Here is a 20,044-nt window from a genome sequence, read left to right on the forward strand (position 1 = left end):
TGAGGAAATTGAGGCTTAGGAAGTACAAGGACTTACCCAGAGTCAAACAGCAAGAAAGTGTGGATTTGGGAATAGAAGAAGGCAGGTCTTCTGACTCATTGTCTAGTGATTTCTCTACGGTACACATACTTCTTGGAGCAGATCCATTCTATTTAATTTCTCATTTATAAAACACAGCAAGACGATCTTCCTGGAAGTGAATTCTGTGGGAAGCAAACGAGGAAAACATAAAACCCCAAAGTCAGTAGCCTCAGTCGTTTTAATATAAAAGCAAATAGCAGGAAGAATTTGAAATAGATCTTGTAGCTAAGATATATTCAAAGATGTAATTTTGGTATTTTTTTAATGTTTATATTTATTTTTTAGAGAGAGAGAAAGAGAGAGAGAGAGAGAGCTGGGGGGGGGAGGGAGCAGAGAGAGAGGGAGACACAGAATCCAAAGCAGGCTCCAGACTCTGAGCTGTCAGCACAGAGCCCGACGCAGGGCTCAAACCCATGGACTACAAGATGATGACCTGAGCCAAAGTTGGACGTTCAACCGACTGAACCTCCCAGGTGCCCCTTGAAGATGTAGTCTCGTAAAGAAGTATTTTGGAGGGCTTCCTGTTCAGTTACTCCATAATTAAGTATTCACTCACTCATCGCTATCATCAGTCAACATTTAGCAGTACTTAGCAGCCAGCTACTCAGGATTTCCCCAGACTTGGACAATTCAGTAGCAAATGAAAACAAAAACAAAAACAACCTGGATGTAGTTCACCCTCTGAAGACTATGATGGCCACAAAGTTTAAAAGTTTGATTTCAGATCCACTGGAAGCAAAGAGAACAGAAGACTCTGGAGGTAATGGCCTTTGGCTTCAAGTATACTTCAGCTGTGAGGTTAAAATCTCCCTCGAACCTTTGGGAGAGAAATTTGTGTCTTGGAAGCAAACGGAGCCCCGGAGGTCTGTCCCATTACACAGAGTTCCTAAAGCTGAGGGAAGGGGAGAAGCGCATCCCCTCCACAGTGGCGATTATGGAGAATTTTTGTGGGTGTCCTTCGGGAGGGATAAATAGCCCCTGCAGCATTTGGGGGCTCCATGCCTAAGGCACAGATAGGATTCCTAGAGATGTCGTTATTTTGGCTTTGGTCATAAAGAAACCTTGAACGCTTGATAGCAAAGGTATGTGTTTTTCCAAAGGTCAGTGTGGACGTTTTCAAGGTTGTGTAAAAATGGCAACATGCAATTGTTTTTTAAACCCTTAGTTGTACGCTGTGTATATTCCCCTGTGCACTGTCATGTGTGAGAAGAGCAGTACCCCCCACTCTTTTGGCAATTGAGACTCTTTTGGCAATGTGGCCAAAATATAGGGACCAAAGCTATTGCTGTCTGTGTAGAGATGAGACACTGTGGCATCAGAGTGATCTAAGGATATACTGCTGGGTTTTTGGTGAGCTCCTTCTCGCTGAGTAGCTGACCAGAAAGGCCTTGCCTGACATTGTTGTCATGTAATATTTATCTAGCTCAAGCCCTTGGGCTAAGTCAATTCCTTGGTTAAAGTCTTGTTTTCCTTTTACTTTACACCCACTGAGACTTTGAAAGTAATGTCTCCAGATGCCGTTGTTGTCAATATTGGAGTTCCTTAGGAATGTTCTAACTTGATCACTCCTGCCTTCCAGATGCAACTCGTGTGTTTTCCCTCTAACCCCATGGTTACAGTAAGAGTGCAGAGAGGTAAATAAACAGTTGTAAAAATGATTTCAACTCATTTTTTTTCCTAAAAAGACTGGAACTGGGAGAAACAAAAAGAACAACCCAAAGAATACCAACGGATCCTACAGTGCTTCTTAGATAGAAAGGATTGTTGCTACTCTATCCATCAAATGGGTAAGGTTACATCAGTAGTTTTATGGCAATGTCTGTACCTACTGCTTTCACCCCCTGCCTTATATGTGGCTCTGCTAAGTTGTCCATCTGCTTAATTATTTATGAAAAAAAAATAGGAGTTTGTGGTGTGCTAGAAGAACTTTTGCTAACATCTTTTTTTTTTCCACATAAAAACAGCACAAATGGGTGTAGGAGAAGGGAAATCAATTGGCGAATGGTTTGGACCAAATACAGTTGCACAGGTGTTAAAGTAAGTAAAAGAGTCTGGCATCTGCCTTATTGTACTCTCTCCTATGCCTCCTTCTTCTGCCAACTCAGTGTCCCATCAATCTAACTATTCCTGCCATCCCACTAAGCCACCAGACATCTGCACTATTTTGCCTAGACAGTTCTTTGAAGTGTGCAAGTATGGACATCTGTTATCATATTTCAGAGTCGTAGTCACTGGTGCCGGTATAGAGGGAGGCATCTCAGGACTCATTCAGTATCTGTTCCCTCTGCAGGTTGGTGTTCACCTTCCAGGGAACCATCAGCCTGAGGGTCACTTTGAAGCCAAAAGGCTAAATAGTAAGTGGCGGAGGCTGAGCTAGCTTAGGAAAGACAAGGACTCCCACTCTGTATAGTATTAAAAAACCTCATTCATTCATTCATTCATTCAAGATTTAAAATTTTTTAATGTTTATTTACTTTTGAGAGAGAGACAGAGACAGAGAGACAGAGCACAAGCGGGAAAGGGGCAGAGAGAGGGGGAGACACAGAGTCAGAAGCAGTCTCCAGGCCCTGAGCTGTCTGCACAGAGCCTGATGCGGGGCTTGAACCCACAAACCGTGAGATCATGACCTGAGCCAAAGTCAGATGCTAAACCAACTAAGCCAGCCAGGCGCCCCATTCATTCAACATTTACTGAGTGGCTGTGCCGTGCAAAGTGCTGGGTATACAGAAATAAACTAGACACAGTTCTTGCCTCAAGGAACTCAACACCTGTGGGAGGAGACAAACCCCAAAGGAGTCTTGGGATCAGTTTGTCGTGTCTTGGCAGACTCCAGGTACCCCAGCATGGTACTTGTGCAGTTGCTCTGTTAAATTGCAGAATTTACTGCCCATACCAAGAGGCAAGGTGGAGAATCTAAGATGAACATTTTAGAAGTGAATGGGATGGATGGCATCAGCACCTATACATCTAGGCCACCTCACCTGTTGTCACTCTCCTTCCTGACAGCCTGTCACTGAATGAAAACTCCGCAAGGGCAGAGATTACATTTGTCTTGTTCACTACAGTAACACCAGCACATAAAACTGCCTGACACACATAAGTGCTCAGTAGATACTTGACGGGTGAATGGAGATGCCATCCAGAATCTGAAGCTGGATTAGGCATCAGAAGATTGAAACCATCTGGAATCCTTTGGCGTAGCTTGCTTCTTCAATTCCCAGACTCTCTGGAGGATGATGGCAGGACCTGCTCCATGAAAAGTACAGAGGGGGAACTGTTTCAATTATTAGCCAGTCTTCGTGAACCAGAATGCTCTGAAAATGTGCTCACGAGGGGAGTAGTCTGGATTTCCTGGGGACCCAAGCAAAATCTGTATTTTGGCGTTATTCCTTGCTAATGCTGCAACCCCCCTGTGACCACTTCCTTGCCTTAGTCCATAGTCCCTTTGGGGGGCATCATTGATTCTGCTGAGTGAAGATCTGGCAGTATTTCAGGAAGCACCGTAGGAACCCAGGGTCAAAGGTGTAGAAGATGGATGAGAATGGCTGTGCTGAGACCCAAACCCAGCCTGAAATGTTTGGTTTTTACATGATGTCCTTCAGAATCTGCTTCTTTCTTCTAAATTTTGAAGTTCTCAACAATAAGCAAATGGAAACATACTTTTTTAAAAGAATTTAAGTGGCTTGTTTTTGGTGGGGGAGGGGCAGAGAGAGAGATGGAGGGAGGGAGGGAGGGAGGGAGGGAGAGAATCTTAAGCAGGATGCATGCTTAGTGCGGAGTCTGACGCAGGGCTTGATCCCACGACCCAGGGATCATTACGTGAGCTGAAATCAAGAGTCAGACGCTCAATCGACTAAGCCACCCAGGCACCCCTAAGTGGGTTTTGAGTCACTGTGATTGTTATCATTAATAACAGAGTATTAGTGTATCAGGGAAAGGTAATACATTACAAGGAATGAAATTAAAGTGTAATGGTAATTAACCTCTTCCTGGGAGCTACTTTGGTTAGGAAAATCATATATATATATATATATATATATATATATATATATATATATATATATATTGTTTTATCCAGTGAGGCTGTGATTTACTCAAGAATTCCAGAAGTAGCCAGGTTAAATACACCTTCTTTCAGACTGGTAAGAGGGAAACATAAGAGAGAAATGGCCATGGTGCTTTATTTTTTATTTTTTTAATCTTTTTTTTTACTTTTTCTTTTGTTTTTTTTTTTAAATGTTTTTATTTATTTTTGAGAGAGAGTGTGTGAGTAAGGGAAGGGCAGAGACAGAGGGAGAGAGACACAGAATCTGAAGCAGGTTCCAGGCTCTGAGCTGTCAGCACAGAGCCCAACACAGGGTTTGAACTCATGAATGGTGAGATCATGACCTGAGCCAAAGTCGGATGCTTAACCAACTGAGCCAACCAGGCGCCCCGGCAATGGTGCTTTACTCAGACCTCAGAAAATCCTTGTGTTGAAGGGGTTTTCTTTCTAACCTCCTCCAAAGTTATACAATTCAGCATGCTCTCTCTCTGTTCAGCTGTTGACCAGAGAGGCCCCACACCAAGGCCATATGCAGCCCACATCTCTTGAACAGCATTTGCACTGCACATGGGGAGGGGTGTAAGAGATATTTCTCTCTCTCTCTGCATTTTCCTCAGCCTTATCCTCAACATTATCTGTGCTCCCAAACATATGTATGTATTTATATTTTATATTTTATATTTATATTTATAACTTCATGACAGTTTCCTTTTTTTAAAAAAAGCAGTAAGTCAGAATGTGTTTTGTTTAAGAAGAGAAAACAAAATCTCTGGGAGCAGATACATTGGCATCTTTTCTCTTTTGCCTGACAGGAGTCACTTTGTGAGGTAGACTTTTCCATTTTGTAAAGCAGGACTTTTTTTTAGCGTTCTAAAACAGTGACTCTGTGGCATTCTCAAGGTCCCTGGACATGGAATGTTCCAGAGCTCTCGGTCAGGGGAGCCAGAGCGGACCCGAATCCTAACTTCTCTGTGGCTCAGCATTTGGTGACTTTAGGAACAGTGGGCATATATTGTACTACTTCCTGCTATTGTTGCCATCTTCCCCCATTTTTACTTCATTGTGTGTTACTTTGCAGAAAACTTGCTTTATTTGACGAATGGAATTCCTTGGCTGTTTATGTTTCAATGGATAACACAGTGGTCATTGAAGATATCAGTGAGTCCCTAGCCTGTCTACCTTCCCAGGTGGTGGGTGGTTGAGGTCCTTCCTCAACATTCAGAAAGTGTGTGGGGTGGGGGTGGGTGGGGGAGAGGGAGAGAGAAGGACAACAGACAGACAGACTGACAGACAGGCACTGACTCTCTGGCCTGCTCCACTAAAGCAGGGAAGCTTGGGGGGAGGGCACAGGACTCTGGTTAATCATTCACTATGCCTTTTCTTCTCTTTCCTTTCAGCTTTCTGAAAGGAAGAAAACAATGAGGGTCTTTTCTGACCCTCAATGAGCTATCAGACCCTTTCCCTGCAGGATACTCAAAGTATGGATAATCAGTTAAACCAACAGGTCTTCTGTTGCCCCAGCCCTGTGCTCTCTGCCCCAGCCCTGTGCTCTCTGCCATGGGGTTAGAGAAACCAAAGATACAGTCCCTGTCTCAAAGGCAGAAAAACTAGTCTAGAAATCAGATTTTTTTTTTCGATGAGCCCCTAATATCTGGCAGGAGGTAAGTGAGTGCCCGGTTGCCAGAAGGAAGAGGAGTAAGGGCTGGAGAAGTGGCCTGGGCTTCCTGTGGGGCGAGGCAGGGCAAGCTGGGCCTCGGTGGCAGATGGGAGGGCCTCCCAGGCAGATGTCATGTGAGGTTGCCCTTAGTTTCGCCCTTGGTGTATCTCATATGACCGGATACCCCTCACTCACCCAGCTCTCTTGTCTTCCGCTTCCAGAAAAAATGTGCTGCGTCCTTCCTTCAAGTGCTGACACAGTTGGTGAGAGCCCCCCCGGCACTCTGAATGCTTCGAATCAGAGTAGGGGCACCTTTGCCTGCTGCCCAGCCTGGAAACCCCTGCTGCTTATTGTGCCCCTTCGCTTGGGCATAAACCAAATCAATCCTGTCTATGTCGATGCGTTCAAAGTAAGTCACCCCGTTTCCCAGGCCCAGAGTGCCGCCCGCCCATCACACCGCCATGTAAGTACAGAGATCCGTGAGCAGCAGTCCACAAGTGAGTTGAGAATCTTGCACTCTCTTTCCCTCTAGGAGTGTTTTAAGATGCCCCAGTCTTTAGGGGCCTTAGGAGGAAAACCAAATAACGCCTATTATTTCATAGGATTCTTAGGTAAGAAAAGAGGAATCACAAGTAAGTCGTCATGGGCCAGGGGAGGGTGGGCAGAAGGTTTGCACGTGACACCAGGCAATTCCAGTTAGGGGGCCCTCTTCTAGCCCAGAGATGCTGTGGCCTTTGGCCAGCTCATTCTGTCTCTGGCCTGATCTGTGGAGAGTAACACTTCTCTGTGTCTGCTGGAGAGTGGATCCCCTCCTTCAGTGTCCCACTTCCTTGCCTCTTGATAAGATGGTTCTATAGCTGCTTTCCCACTGGACCACCCCAACGTCACAGCATTATCTCAGCATCTCTGTCTCCTTTCTGTGGGGTCCAGGGTGGCAGGGTTTCACTCTCCTGGCATTGTCGATCCCCCTCTTTTAGGGGCTTGGGCATTCATGCTAGGAGCCATCTTCTGACTTCCATGCAGCTGGGCCTGCTGCCTCCTTGTTCAGAGCCATGACTAGGTAGACATGAGAGGAGGCAAAGACAGAGCTATCCTGTTTCTGATAACAGGGGCTAAGCCTTAAAACCACTAACTTCCTAATGCAGATGCTAACAAACAGCCCAGGATCCCCTGCTTAGGTCGATGCCTCTGGAAATCTAGCTGCCTTATTCACTAGCTGTGGTCAGAGTCATTTAAGGCCCATGGCACACAAGGTGAGCTAGCCCAGTTCTTCTCAAACTTTAATGTGCATGCAAATCACCCTGAGAGCCTATTTAAATTTTTTTAATGTTTATTTATTTTAGAGAGAGAGAGAGAGAACGGGGGAGGGTCAGAGAGAGAGGGAAACACAGAATCTGAAGCAGGCTCCAGGCTCTGAGCTGTCAGCATAGAGCCTGATGCAGGGCTCGAACTCACGGACCGTGAGATCATGACCTGAGCCGAAGTCAGACACTTAACTGACTGAGCCACCCAGGCGCCCCCTAAGAGCCTATTTAAAATGCACGTTCAGCAGGTCCAGGGTGGGCCCTGAGAGTCTACATTTCTAACTAGGTGGTCCTGCGGCTGCTGGTGTACACACTGCACGTTGAGTACCAAGGGCCTAGACCCCTGGTTAGTGCTGAAGAGCACAGGGAAGGGGGCGATGTGGCCTGAAACTGGGCTTCGAGGAACATGAGCTTAGATTACAAGGGAGAGCCTCAGTTAGGCAAGAGCGAGCCAGAGCAGACCTGGGGAAAGGCACAAGGGATGTGCAGAGGAGAAGGTGAAATGGGCTTGGCCACCCTACCCCCCCCAACTCCTTGGAGATTCAGGGAGGTGAGGAGGGGGTGGAAACAGACATACCTGGCCTCATATGCAGTCTCCCAGTTATCAGCTGTGTGACAGCAGGAAACAAATATCAACTCTTCAGTCTCAGTTTCCTCTAGTGGAAAATAGGGCTGGGGCCCCTGGCTGGCTCAGTCGGTAGAGCATGTGACTCTTGATCTCAGGGTTGTGAGTTCGAGCCCCATGTTGGGCTTAGAGCTTACTTTATTTTTTTTTTTTTAATTTTTTTTCCAACGTTTATTTATTTTTTTTTGGGACAGAGAGAGACAGAGCATGAACGGGGGAGGGGCAGAGAGAGAGGGAGACACAGAATCGGAAACAGGCTCCAGGCTCTGAGCCATCAGCCCAGAGCCTGACGCGGGGCTCGAACTCCCGGACCGCGAGATCGTGACCTGACTGAAGTCAGACGCTTAACCGACTGCGCCACCCAGGCGCCCCTAGAGCTTACTTTAAAAAACAAAAAAGAGGGGTGCCTGGGTGGCTTAGTCAATTGAGCATCCAACTTCAGCTCAGGTCATGATCTCACAAGTCATGAGTTCGAGTCCTGAGTCGGGCTCTGTGCTGACAGCTCAGAGCCTAGAGCCTGCTTTGGATTCTGTGTCTCCCTCTCTCTCTCTCTCTGTTCCTCCTCCACTCACACTTAGTCTCTCTGTCTCTCATAAATAAAACAGCAAAAAAATTTTTTTAAGAAAAACAAAAAAGAAAATAGGCCTACCCCTTAACTCTCCGTGTTGTCACCTCACAGGGGAGCACTCAGCAAATAGCCAGGCATGTAGTATGCACTCAGTAAAAGATAGCCCCACCTTTCCTGACCCCCAACTGGTCTGGTCTTTGCTTACTCTTTCTTCTCTTTGAGGCTGTCTACACAGTTGCCTGAGCTCTCTATTGCTGCCACCTATTGGTCGAGCCCAAAACTACAGCTTGATGGAAAATTTGCAAACCATGGAGGCATTCGTTTCTTTCTCCAAGTACAAAATCCAGTATTTGGAGTTACATAAATTTAGACAGCCTCTGCTTCTAAATTTTTGGGATCCTGTCAAATACAATGTTGTACAAAAGTCAATTTCCTGTATTTTGGTACTTGAGCACAAGGCTGAAACAGATACGAAATAATTTTGGAGGGGGCTCAATGGAGAGTGTATGGGATTCCCGGGTACCCTGGCCTCACTTTCCTCAAGTTACCCAGAGAGAATTTGCCAAGCTGGCATAGCCCTTTTGTTTCGTGAGCCCATTGGGTCAGGGTGACTTGTGAGGGTTGACTACTCGTGAAAGGGGTGAGGGCAATCTTTAGTTCCCCAGAGAGAGGTTTACATAGTACCCATTTGCCCATTGGCTTTCATAAACTCTTTGCTTCACCTTCATTGGAGGCTCCAAAGTCCCCCTAAATCCCCTTTTCTGCCTTATCCCCTTACTGTATTCGGTTGGGGTTCCGGATTGTAAAGTGCCTAAAAGGAGGGAACAGATGAGACCTGCCATTTTCTGAACAGCTGTCTTGTGTCAGAGACACCGCCAAGTACCACTCCCCATGTAGGTAGGAAGGTAGGTAGGTAGGTAGATAGGTAGGTAGGTAGATAGAGAACATATACATATATAGTCCTATATAGAGATGTATAGATATAGATAGTCCTATATAGAGATGTATAGATATAGATAGCATAATACCCCTGTGAGTTAGAGCTTGTTATTATAGTGAGACTAAGAGTTAGAGGGATTGTTTCCTCAAGGCCACCCAGCTAGAAAGTAGCAAAGCCAGGATATAATCCCGATTTGGCCATCCCTGTTTACCATGCCACATTGCTTCCTGAGGGCCCTCTTTCTTGGTGGGAAGCTGGGGAAAGCTCTCAATGTGGACACTAAGGCCAGGATGAGACTCTGGCTCTCCAATTTTGCCTGCTTAGACAGGAGATGTTTGTCCCCTGTACTTGGGTAAAGAAAGGTTGTCACCTGAGATGCGTAGTGTGAGCCCTGTGTCTGCAGATGGTTGACCAGACTGCCTCTTACACTTGAGCCTCTTTAGAGACCTTGATTTAGTCCCCACATCACTTCTAGGGCTTCTTAGATATTCTCCTGTATCTCTTTTAAGCACTCTAAGGAACAGTGCAGTCTGCCAAGCTCCATCACACACACACACACACACACACACACACACACACACACACGCGGCCAGAATCAGAGAGGACGCTCTTATTATTCCCAGCATCTTAACTTGAAACGCCCTGGTAGGATGCTTGATTCTAACCATGCTCTGGATCTCTATTTTATTGTGCAGAACTTCCTTTCCTTCTTACTTTTCTGTCGTCATAAGTAGGCTTCCTTCTAAACATTCTGGTTGTTGCTTTTCTTTGTGACTTCATGCTTTTTTGATATAACTGATCTCACCCACCTGTGGTCTAGGGGGAATATGTATGTTCCTTGACTTTCATAAAACAAGTCATATGGGGGCATTGATTTTCATATACTCTTAAACATGTATTTGTAGGGAAATACTTTTGAGTCAAAGCGAGATACTTCAGTGGCCACCTTGTATTTGTATTGTATTTTAAGCATTTCACAGCAAAGAAACCTTCTGGTTCTTATAATGCCCTGTGAGGTAACTGAAACAGGCCTAGTAACCCCAGTTTAAAAACAAGAGGATTTAAGACCAATTGAATTGAATGGTTTGCCCTTGGTCTGTGACACAGACAAGTTAAGCTACTCATCAGACATCAGAAACACATTCTTTGCCAGCAGAAGTACTTAGATGGGGCCCAACACAGCCCTGGGTGCCATTCCAGGGAGATTCTTTGGGGCATCTCTTCCTACCATGCCCTCCAGCCTCAGGTAGATCTCTCTTTGGTTGCCTAACCCAGTCTATTACACAGAAGCCCACATGGCCCTGAGGCCTGGACAGTGAGGTTGGGGTTCCACCTTAGAAACTTTTGGCAGCTCAGCCTGCCTCTGATGAGCATTAGAGGGACTCTCAGCCCCTTGAATATCAAAGTAGAGCTTTTATTATCTCAGACTCCTCCAGGATCATCATTGGACTAGGCCTTTTCAATTTGACAAAATGTGGCTTTCCTCTCATTTGTAAAGATTGAACATGTTGAAGTGAATTCTCCCAGGGAGGCGTATGTGTACTGATGGTAAGGAGCCCAAGGCAGTGCTTTCCAACAGGAATTACTAACTTGCTAACGTTGACTAATTTGCTAGCTAAATCAAGACCAGAAGTCAGAGCCCTGGTATCCTATCCATTGCAGAGTCCTCATTCCCATTTCTTTTGAAGGCCAAGGCCTTTTTTCTTACCAGATGGGCTCTCTGACCGGAGGTCTGAGCACTGATGGTGTGGAGTGAGATGCTTTTCCATGTTGAAAGAGGCAGGAAGCTCCCCCTAATGGCACCTGGGCTCATGCCCTGGTGATCCTACCTACTGCCTCTTTGCTACTGCTGCTCACAGAGCCTGCCATGTCATCTGTGGTCTCTCATTCCTCAAACCATTTCTCAAACCTGTCACTCTCCATTTCCAGTCTTGGACCTTAAGGAGATGCAAATGCTAGGGCAAGTCTTCCCATCAAATGATTGGACTTGGCGTCCTTCAAGCATGATCACCCAAGTTCGGGCTTTCTGTCACCTCATTCTCATTGTCACCAAGGGACGGGTTTAGAAAACCAGAGTGCCTCTCCCAAGGGCAGCAGTGAGGCCAGAGCCAGTGGTTCTTTCTAGATTAAGCATATCTCATTCCAAACAGGTGATGAGCTCATTTTCTTGGACCCTCACACAACCCAGACTTTTGTTAACACCGAGGAAAATGGAACAGTTGATGACCAGACTTTCCATTGCCTGCAATCCCCTCAGCGAATGAACATCTTGAACTTGGATCCTTCCGTAGCATTGGTGGGTATCTGAAGGTTAGGCGGGCCAAGAGATACAACAGCACCCTATTACAGATTGGTTCCTTGAGGGTCATCCAGGTTGCTAGGTAGGGCGGCAAGAATGTGTTCAGTCACCAACCCCTACAAGGGGTAGCATGGTATTGTGGGGAGGGGTGGACCTTGAAGACAACTACTCGAGTTGGATTCCAGGCCCTGCCACTTACTAGCTATGGACTTAGTGGGGGGTCTCTTAACTTTTCTAAGCCTCAGTCTTCTCATCCCTAAAATGAGCAAAACAATAGTTCCTTCACCGTAGGGTCGTATGACGTATACTGTGCATTAGGCACTCAGCGTAGTGCTGGGCACATTGTAAGCATTCTGTAAATAGTTATTATTAGTGTTACAGTCATTCCCCTTTTACTTCTTGCCCTCTAATTATTGCCACACAGGCACAGGGAATAAGGTAGGACATACAGAGGGAGGGAGGGATAAGAGGGCACCCAGGGGCACTTCTGCGTGCCTAGTGCTGATTTCTCTGGACACCCAATCCAAGAAGTTGCAGGGTTTCCCCCCTGGAAGGATGGCTCTGAGGATGGGGAAGGAGATTCATGGTCCCCTTTATTCTAATAGATAATTTCCTTAAGGTGAAAGCCATCTTATTAAGTACCGCCTCTAGCTAAGAGTACTATTTGGCTTATCTGTTGGTTTAGTTGACTGTTCTTTATGGATGTGTCTGTGCACTGAATGTGATGGAATTAACCCCATGCTCTGGAGATTGGCCTTCAAGTTACTGTGTCTCATAGTATGAGGGGAGATGGATGGGGAAGGCCAAGGACAGGGAAAGAGGGAGAGGGAGGGAGAGAGTGAGGGAGGGAGAGAAAGAGATAAAGATGGAGAGGGAGAGATGGAATGAACAAGTAAATGTGTGTGTCCAGGTGAGGCAATGACCTAGGAGAGAGAGAAATCCTGCCAGTATTTTTCATTATTGCCAGAAGACACATCCATAGAGAGTGGCCCATATCACAGCTTTGGGCCAGTGGCTCCATCTTGCAGTGCATAGGGCCTGACTTAGTGCACCTGCCCACTTCTAAGTTGTGTTCTCTTGTTTTCCCCCCAAGGGATTTTTCTGCAAAGAAGAAAAAGACTTTGATAACTGGTGTAGCCTTGTTCAGAAGGTATGTATGTTTTTCTTAGTGTTAAAAACAAAATTTTTCAATAGGATTCCTTTTCAAGACCGTTTCTCATAGTAACCTAAATCTAGCCTGCTAGGACTTTATTTCAAGAGAGAAACTAAGATGTGGGGGGTTATGCAGAACCTTGGGGGAACCAAAGAAAAACTTTGGGTTGAAATATGCTTAGTATGTCAAGTGAGTGATATTTTTAGCTAAGTAATGTTTCATCTCATTATGCCTACGAGTTACATGAAATAGTCATGAAATAGTCCATGAATATTCTACCAGTTTAACTTAAAAATGCTGATTTCATAGAGTTCAGCCTAAATTCTTCCTTTTTCCATTCATAAGGCTGAAATGGTTGAAGGAACTAAAGTTTTTTATTTGTTTAGTGGTCTGTTTACAGTTTCATATAGTCAATTATGGTTTAGGAAGCTTGTCTTTCAACTGTCTCATTTCTATAAAATACAGGCATGCTGCCATTAAAGGAAATACAATTTTCAGAAATCTGTAAATACCAAAGCAAGATATTCTTTCTTCTTGGTATTTTGTGTAAAAGGGTATTGATAGTGTTTTGCTAGCTCACCAATCATTCTATCTGCCCACCCCATTCTCACTTCTAACACATGCCAAATATGTGGGTGACATTGATAAATGCGTATGGAAAGAATGGAGATCACAGGGAGAAGTTTAAAACGCCCTGGATGGGGTGGCAGGAGACATGATGTTCTCCTATTTGGAAAAAAAAAAGTTGACAATATGGCAGCCCAGAGCCTCTTGCAAGTGTAAGAAGGGCAGATTTATCTTCACAAGAGAACAAATAATTTACACTAATGTCCCGAGCTGAATCTCAAACCCCAGTTAATAATTGGCTGAAACATAATGGAAAATCATTTTCTAAAGGCAATGCTTAACATTTCAGAATGCAGCAAAACTGTATTTATACCACATTTAAAGTTCAAATGAAGGGCGCCTGGGTGGCTTAGTCAGTTAAGCGTCCAACTTTGCTCAGGTCATGATCTCTCATGGTTTGTGGGTTGGAGCCCCGCATCGGGCTCTGTGCTGACAAACAGCTCAGAGCCTGGAGCCTGCTTTGGATTCTATGTCTCCCTCTTTCTCTGTTTCTCCTTCCCCACTCATGCTGTGTCTCTCAAAAATAAAATAAATGTTAAAAAACATTTTTAAAAAAAGTTCAAATAAACGTCTCTTGTGAGACTATGCCATCTAAATTAGGATGTATACCATAAGTGTTGGGCTAAAACCAAACCAAACCAAACCAAACCAAACCAAAACCATGTATTATCTTGGGGCAGATTTAATGTAATTAACACACATTTCTTTGGAGCCAACACTTCAGGAACTTGTCAGCCCCGTATTGAGTTAGGCCCGTGCAACTGGCAAATGACCTGAACCTCCTGATGGACCGTGGGCAGTTAGTACTGACCTTCCATCAGATACTCCCTCCATGGTCCTTCCTTCCTGGCCAACAGTATCTAGAGTTGAAGAGGGCTGGGTCTTCGGATGGGTCAAGGAGAGGATGGGTATGTTGGCTACAGCTTTGTTTTCACCTTTCAACAACCAGGTCCCTCTCATAGGGTTTGGGATCACAAATGGACAATTGGGCAGAAATGTAGTAAGTCTGAAGTGTTTACAACTGTTGCTGTGTTTCCTCAGGAAATTCTAAAGGAAAATTTAAGGATGTTTGAATTAGTTCAGAAACACCCATCACACTGGCCTCCCTTTGTTCCTCCAGCCAAGCCAGAAGTGACAACCTCTGGGGCAGGTAAGCCATTGGTCCGGGGCTCTTGGGCCAGCAGACCTAGGCGTAGCAGTTGTTTTATGAGACAGAAGCAATGGTGGCCCATGTTTCCATGGAATGTATAATTTCCACTCAGCTGCTCTGATCAAGGAATGATGACTTTAATCTACTGAGGAACTGATACTTATCAATTTCCAAGAGGGGCAGTAGAAGAAAATGAGCTCGATGCAAAAGTTCCTTGCAAAGTCAAAATGCCTAGAACTTTCATGGTCTGGTTGAAAAAACAAACCAGAGGCCATGGGTGATTTGAAAGCTACCTCAAAGATTACAGAGTCTTATCCTCATCACTGTGAATAAGACTAGGTAATAAGTTCCATTATTTGGCTTCTTTATAAAGAATTTCTAGCACTCGTCAGTGGCCCCACCTGTGGGTCTCCTCTACACATGCTTTTCTGCAGCAAAATTATTAAAACGTGCACAGTCTTGGGGCATCTGACGGGGGCTCAGTTAGTTGAGCATCCAACTTCGGTTCAGGTCATAATCTCACAGTTTGTGAGTTTGAGCCCCACATCAGGCTTTGTGCTGATAGTACAAAGCCTGCTTGGAATTCTCTCTGTCTCTCTCCCTCTGTCCCTCCCCGACTTGTGTTTGTTCTCTCTCTCTCTCTCTCTCTCTCTCTCTCTCTCTTAAAATAAATAAATAAATAAATAACTTAAAAAAAATTAAAACATGCCCAGTCTTAACTACTGAGTACCATATGGACCACTCCAACCTAAGTGTCAAGCTTTCTTCTTTTTCATTTCCATATCCTGATAGAATTCATCGACTCTACTGAGCAACTAGAGGAGTCTGACCTGGAGGAAGATTTCGAAATTCTGAGTGTATAGAATAATGGAACCTCATCTTGGTGATCTGTCTTCCACCTGGCACCAGAAGAACACGAAGCCCTTACATAACACTTTTCTAGTCAGCAAGTGCCTGATATGCCAACAGCATACAAACTTGATAGCAATGACTGAGCCAATCACCATTTCTCAGAAAACAAACAACAGCAACCCTTCCCCAGAATGAACTAGAACAATCATGGAATGTAGGAGCAGAAAGATTAGGAGCTGTCCCTTGCTTCCCAGCTTGTCTTACCTGGCCACTGCAAGTCTTCAGCTACTGAAACGAGAAGGTGGAGGTCAGACAGCAACTCCCACCTTGCTTCCAGCACCAGCAGAGGAGAGATGGTTACCCTGTGCTTCTTCACCCTTTCAGGTGTGACCTCTTTGGGGCTAAATACTAAGAAGCAATCTATTCTCTTTCTCTAATAATAAAGTGATTGCATCAGGGAGAGAAAGTTCTTGTTAAATTATTTGAATATGTGTTTTAAATAATTATAATTTACATCAAAAATGTGTCAAAGAAACTATATCAAATGTGCACTCATTGGCCTCCTTCCTATTTGAGGGAACCTCACCATTTGATGGGTTACTGTCACCGTCCTTACTGATGTTTTTTGTCAGATGTCACCCTATCCTTAAATCAAATCATGATCGCTTAAATCAGGGGTTGGCAAACTTTCTGTGAAGGGCCAAATAGTAAACATTTTGGGCTTTGCAGGCCACGTGGCCTCTGTCACAGCTACTCAGCTCTGCTGTTGAGGTGCAAAAGCAGCCAAAGACAGTATGCACACAAATGAACGTGGCTGTAAGCCAATAAAACTTTATTTACAAAAACAGGTGGCGAGCTGGATTTGGCCTGCAAGCTGTATAGTTTGCCAGTCACTGACTTAAATGTTGATTTGGGGGAAATAAAAAATTGTGTCTCAATTAGACTCCACTGTGGTTGGCAGTCATAATTAGAAAAAAATTATTCATGTGGTGACATTTAATCTTAAGTACATCAGATGCCATTCCAAACCACTTCAGGATGAGCAACAGAGTAAATCTTAAAATCTCTTCATCAAATTGGCTTTGCTAAACACTCTTTTTTGTGGATATACCTCAAGTCCAAGTGGTGTCTTCCCATTTTCGTCTCCTTACCTGTTAACTTGTGTACATTTCACCTCCCTCCTCCACCAAGTCCCAAGGAAGGCCAGCAACACAGCTTGAAAGCTCACACAAAACCCAAGTTTGCTTTGTTTTGCTTGTATATTTAGGAACATTAGAACATTTGTCTCCTTAAATTCCATTTTATTCTTTTTTTTTCCCAGTAGGTAGTATATTACAGTGGTTCAAAATTCAAAAGGTGCAAAATGGTATGCAGTGAAATGTCTGTGTCTCCCACAGGTCGGTTCCCTTCCTGAATGCTCCCAGTGTCGTTACTCTCTTGTTTATTGGTCCAGAATATCTATATTCTGCATATACAAATATATGCATATATGTCTTAGATTTGGTTTCAACAACCTCGTTTCTCTACTTTCGATTTGTCTATAAAGGATCCTGTAGACCCAGAGTATAAAAACCCATTTCTTGAACTCTAGCCTGGATAGGGCTAAAAACAGTTATAGGCATATTTTGAAACAAGTTGTAGATTGGTTGCCTTCAGCCACTTGACTTTAATTGTATTTTTCCTGCCTCAGTGTTTTCTTGTAAAGCTCAGCTTGCATTAATAGGCTCAGGGCGGTGCGGGGGTGGGGTTCACAAATTGTAGTGAGACGGACTTTAGAAAAGTTTTCATCAAAGAATGTCAAAAGAGTCAAATGTTGATATTTAATTCCTTTTATTTGCAATGTACAAGGCTGGCACCATGCTTATTACTGAGATAGGAGGTGAAAGTAACAATAACACAGATTATACTGATTATGCTTGGTCTGTGTTGGCACAGTTTACATAATATTTAAGGAAACAGAATCAGCTGGAAGGAATCACCTCATGTCAACATAGCTAAGTATTCTGGGAAAGTGATAGAGGAAATGGTGAAAACACATCCCCTGAATAGAATACAATACACTTTATAGTCAACTTAGGTTTTCTTTAGGTCTGCCAACTGCTAAAGAGAGGAGTGTGCTAGATTTTTATGAGGTTTAAAACCGCATTAAAATTGTTTAACAGGCTACCTGTGAAAGAGCAGTTGGATGGACATTTTAATGGAAAGTCTCTAACAACAGCCTCAAAGCGCAAAGGACCCAACACACCGGATCTTCGATCTGCCACCTTGCACACATCTGGATGGCATTTGAAATAAACAGGGACTTCTGAGAAATTGGGCCAAGGGATTTGCCTTTGCCTTTTTGTTCCTGGAGTCAAAAGCAAAATTCACACCTCCTTACCCATCCACCTCTCTAACCCCAGCCTGGGAGAAAGGGCTGTGGTTCTCATTTCCCTTGGTGGGCCTGGATGCATTTGGGGCATCCTCTGCTCTACTCTGGACCAGGCCAAGTCCTAGGTCTCTGGCCGGGGAGGGAGCCAGCAAGGAGGAAGTGATTTGTCTATGACCCTATGAAGTTAATGAGCTCCCCTTCTAAGCATTATGGGGCCCAGTTGTGCTCACCCTCCAAGGAGGCAAAGCTCACCCCAGGCTACTGGCTGGCACCCCATTCCAGGTCTGCTGCCTGCCTAGACACAGTGCATGTCCTTGAAGAGTGAGAGCTTGCCCCATGCAGGCTTGAGCCATCCATGAACATTCAGCCAGAGGATTCTTGTTTTTAATGTGGAAACACTGTGTTCTGGTTTAAGCCAAATAATGCATGGTGCTCTCTGGACATAAAGAAATGACTTACCAGCTATTACAAAGACCTTTCTGATCAAGGCAGTGAGGAAAGCCAGTGGTCTAAGGAAGCAGTAGCCCAGTGGGTCTTTCTGAGGTAGCCATGAATAATCACACAAACATCGGAATCAAACGGTAGCACCAGGTTGACTGAAATGGGACAGCAGATCTCAGTAGGGTGAGCTCACACATTGGGCCTGAGGGTTGGGGCGACCAGTGTCCAGTACAGCCCAAATGAGACTCCAACGTACAACTTGACAGGTGGGCAATAGGGCTTGGGCCTTCCTTCTTCAGATCGTTGGGGTTTGTGAGGTGACCGTTGTGTGGGGGAGGGGAGGGCAAGTGGCAGGGTGGCAGCCCCCCCCTACAGGCTTTTCATACACACCTGGCAGCGGCTGACCCGGGTATGGAGCTGCCCAGCCTTCAGTGTTTCAGATACAGATTCCTCCCTAAACTGCTGCCTCTCTTCCACTGTTGTCAGCCAGAAACTGTACTTGTTGGCAAAGTAGTGGCAGGTGCCCCGGGCCCCACTGCACTCGATGAAAGGAGTGGCACGAAAATCCTCCAGGCAGGAGCCGGGTGAGACCAGGGACTGGCCCCCGCCCTCGGCGCCAGCAGCAGTGTGCTGAAACAGACAGGGTCAAGTGTGTGAGCTGCACCTGCCATGGGAGGTGTGGGCCCTTCTGAAACGCTGGGCTCTTGGCTCTGCCCCAGCATCAGGAAAGCTGTGTTATAGTACCAGCGTCCGCTCATCCCTCCTTTGTAGCTCCTCAGGGCCAGGAGCGGCCCCTAGTGCCCTCCTAACCCACTGCATTTGGACACTGGGTACATCTCAGCCAGCGTCTCCCAAACTGCCGCTGTCCCACTGAGTTTCAAGGTGTGTTCGCTGCCTCTCTGCAAATCTCCACAGACAAATAAGTCTGAGAAAGGCTGGATTAAGGAAGATGCAATAGATTTTGGAAAGCAGGTCTTCTCAGGGCCCTTGTCAACTCCCAGCCCTTGGTGGTGTACTCCAAGAGAGTGCACAATGCTCCACAAAGTGGTGAAACCACAGGCCCCTCCCCTAGCCTATCAATAGCATTCTGAGGTTACCTTTGTTAGAACTTCTTATGTTTTCAGTCTGCACCACCCCCTTCAGGGCAACATGCAGTGTGTTTTGCTTGCTGAGTACAAGTGGGCATTGCATTTGGCCTAACGTCCTGGCCCTCACTTCAGGGCTCCCTCTGCATACAAGGTCAGGATTTCCCCATCAGTGCCACTCATTAGCCGATAGTCTCCAGTCACTGTACCCACAGACAGTGGTCCCTGTGTCTCCACTCCCCATCCCCCCTCCTCTCTTCATGTCAGCTGGATTATTATCTGGACCACAAGAGGTGAGGAAGAGGCTTCATACACAGCCGGGTCAGCAAACGGCCAATGGGACAGATGGCCAAATAGGACGCTCAGGGATGGCATACTTTTTGGGACAGTTGGTCTCCATCTAAGTGACCTTTCCTGATAAATGCAGCATCAGAGTTTTCCTCGCTTTGATCCTCAGAAAACTTTCTAGAACAAACAACATGCTTCCCTGACTTACTAAATGGCAGACACTGTATATTTTACATTTTGCACATGACACAGCCTTATTGCTGTGAATGTTAGTTTTTGTGTTGGGCAATTGTGGAGGGGCCCCACACCAAGGGACACAGCTTGTGGAGTCCTTAGGCCACCTCTGAATCCTTTTCTCCCTCATTTCTTGTCTTTAGTAGGCATGTCTTATTGCTTCAAGATGCCATACTAGGCAGTCCAAATTCCCACCCTTATAGATCTTCAGGAAAATATAGATATTCTAGTATGATAGAATTATGTGTAAAGTAAAAGCAAAGAGATTCTGAATAAGATCTTAAGAGTGCTCCCATAAGCAAAACAGGTGAGATATTGTAAAGC

General features: G+C 45.2%; 2 protein-coding genes across 3 annotated transcripts in view; one reads left to right on the plus strand and one right to left on the minus strand.

Moving 5' to 3' along the window:
- ATG4A (autophagy related 4A cysteine peptidase) overlaps window positions 1–15,787 on the plus strand; it is a 57,286-nt gene extending 41,499 nt beyond the window's left edge. For both annotated transcript variants that reach the window (XM_047082100.1, XM_047082101.1), the window contains 9 exons: window positions 1,767–1,868; window positions 2,046–2,118; window positions 5,205–5,284; window positions 6,005–6,192; window positions 6,316–6,394; window positions 11,371–11,516; window positions 12,613–12,669; window positions 14,341–14,449; window positions 15,242–15,787. In XM_047082100.1, the coding sequence (XP_046938056.1) occupies window positions 1,767–1,868; window positions 2,046–2,118; window positions 5,205–5,284; window positions 6,005–6,192; window positions 6,316–6,394; window positions 11,371–11,516; window positions 12,613–12,669; window positions 14,341–14,449; window positions 15,242–15,312 (905 nt within the window). In that variant the 3' untranslated portion in view covers window positions 15,313–15,787. The remainder of the gene's footprint in view (window positions 1–1,766; window positions 1,869–2,045; window positions 2,119–5,204; window positions 5,285–6,004; window positions 6,193–6,315; window positions 6,395–11,370; window positions 11,517–12,612; window positions 12,670–14,340; window positions 14,450–15,241) is intronic.
- A 1,327-nt stretch (window positions 15,788–17,114) lies between these two features.
- The window catches only part of COL4A6 (collagen type IV alpha 6 chain), a 295,437-nt gene continuing 292,507 nt past the window's right edge, over window positions 17,115–20,044 (minus strand). The window contains exon 45 of the mRNA XM_047082051.1: window positions 17,115–18,743. Coding sequence (XP_046938007.1) covers window positions 18,483–18,743 — 261 coding nt within the window. The 3' untranslated portion in view covers window positions 17,115–18,482. The remainder of the gene's footprint in view (window positions 18,744–20,044) is intronic.

Source organism: Lynx rufus, unplaced genomic scaffold (genome assembly GCF_022079265.1).
Source record: "Lynx rufus isolate CCGP_SWC_20201006 ecotype Redwood Valley unplaced genomic scaffold, mLynRuf1.p SCAF_19, whole genome shotgun sequence".
Taxonomy (NCBI): domain Eukaryota; kingdom Metazoa; phylum Chordata; class Mammalia; order Carnivora; family Felidae; genus Lynx; species Lynx rufus.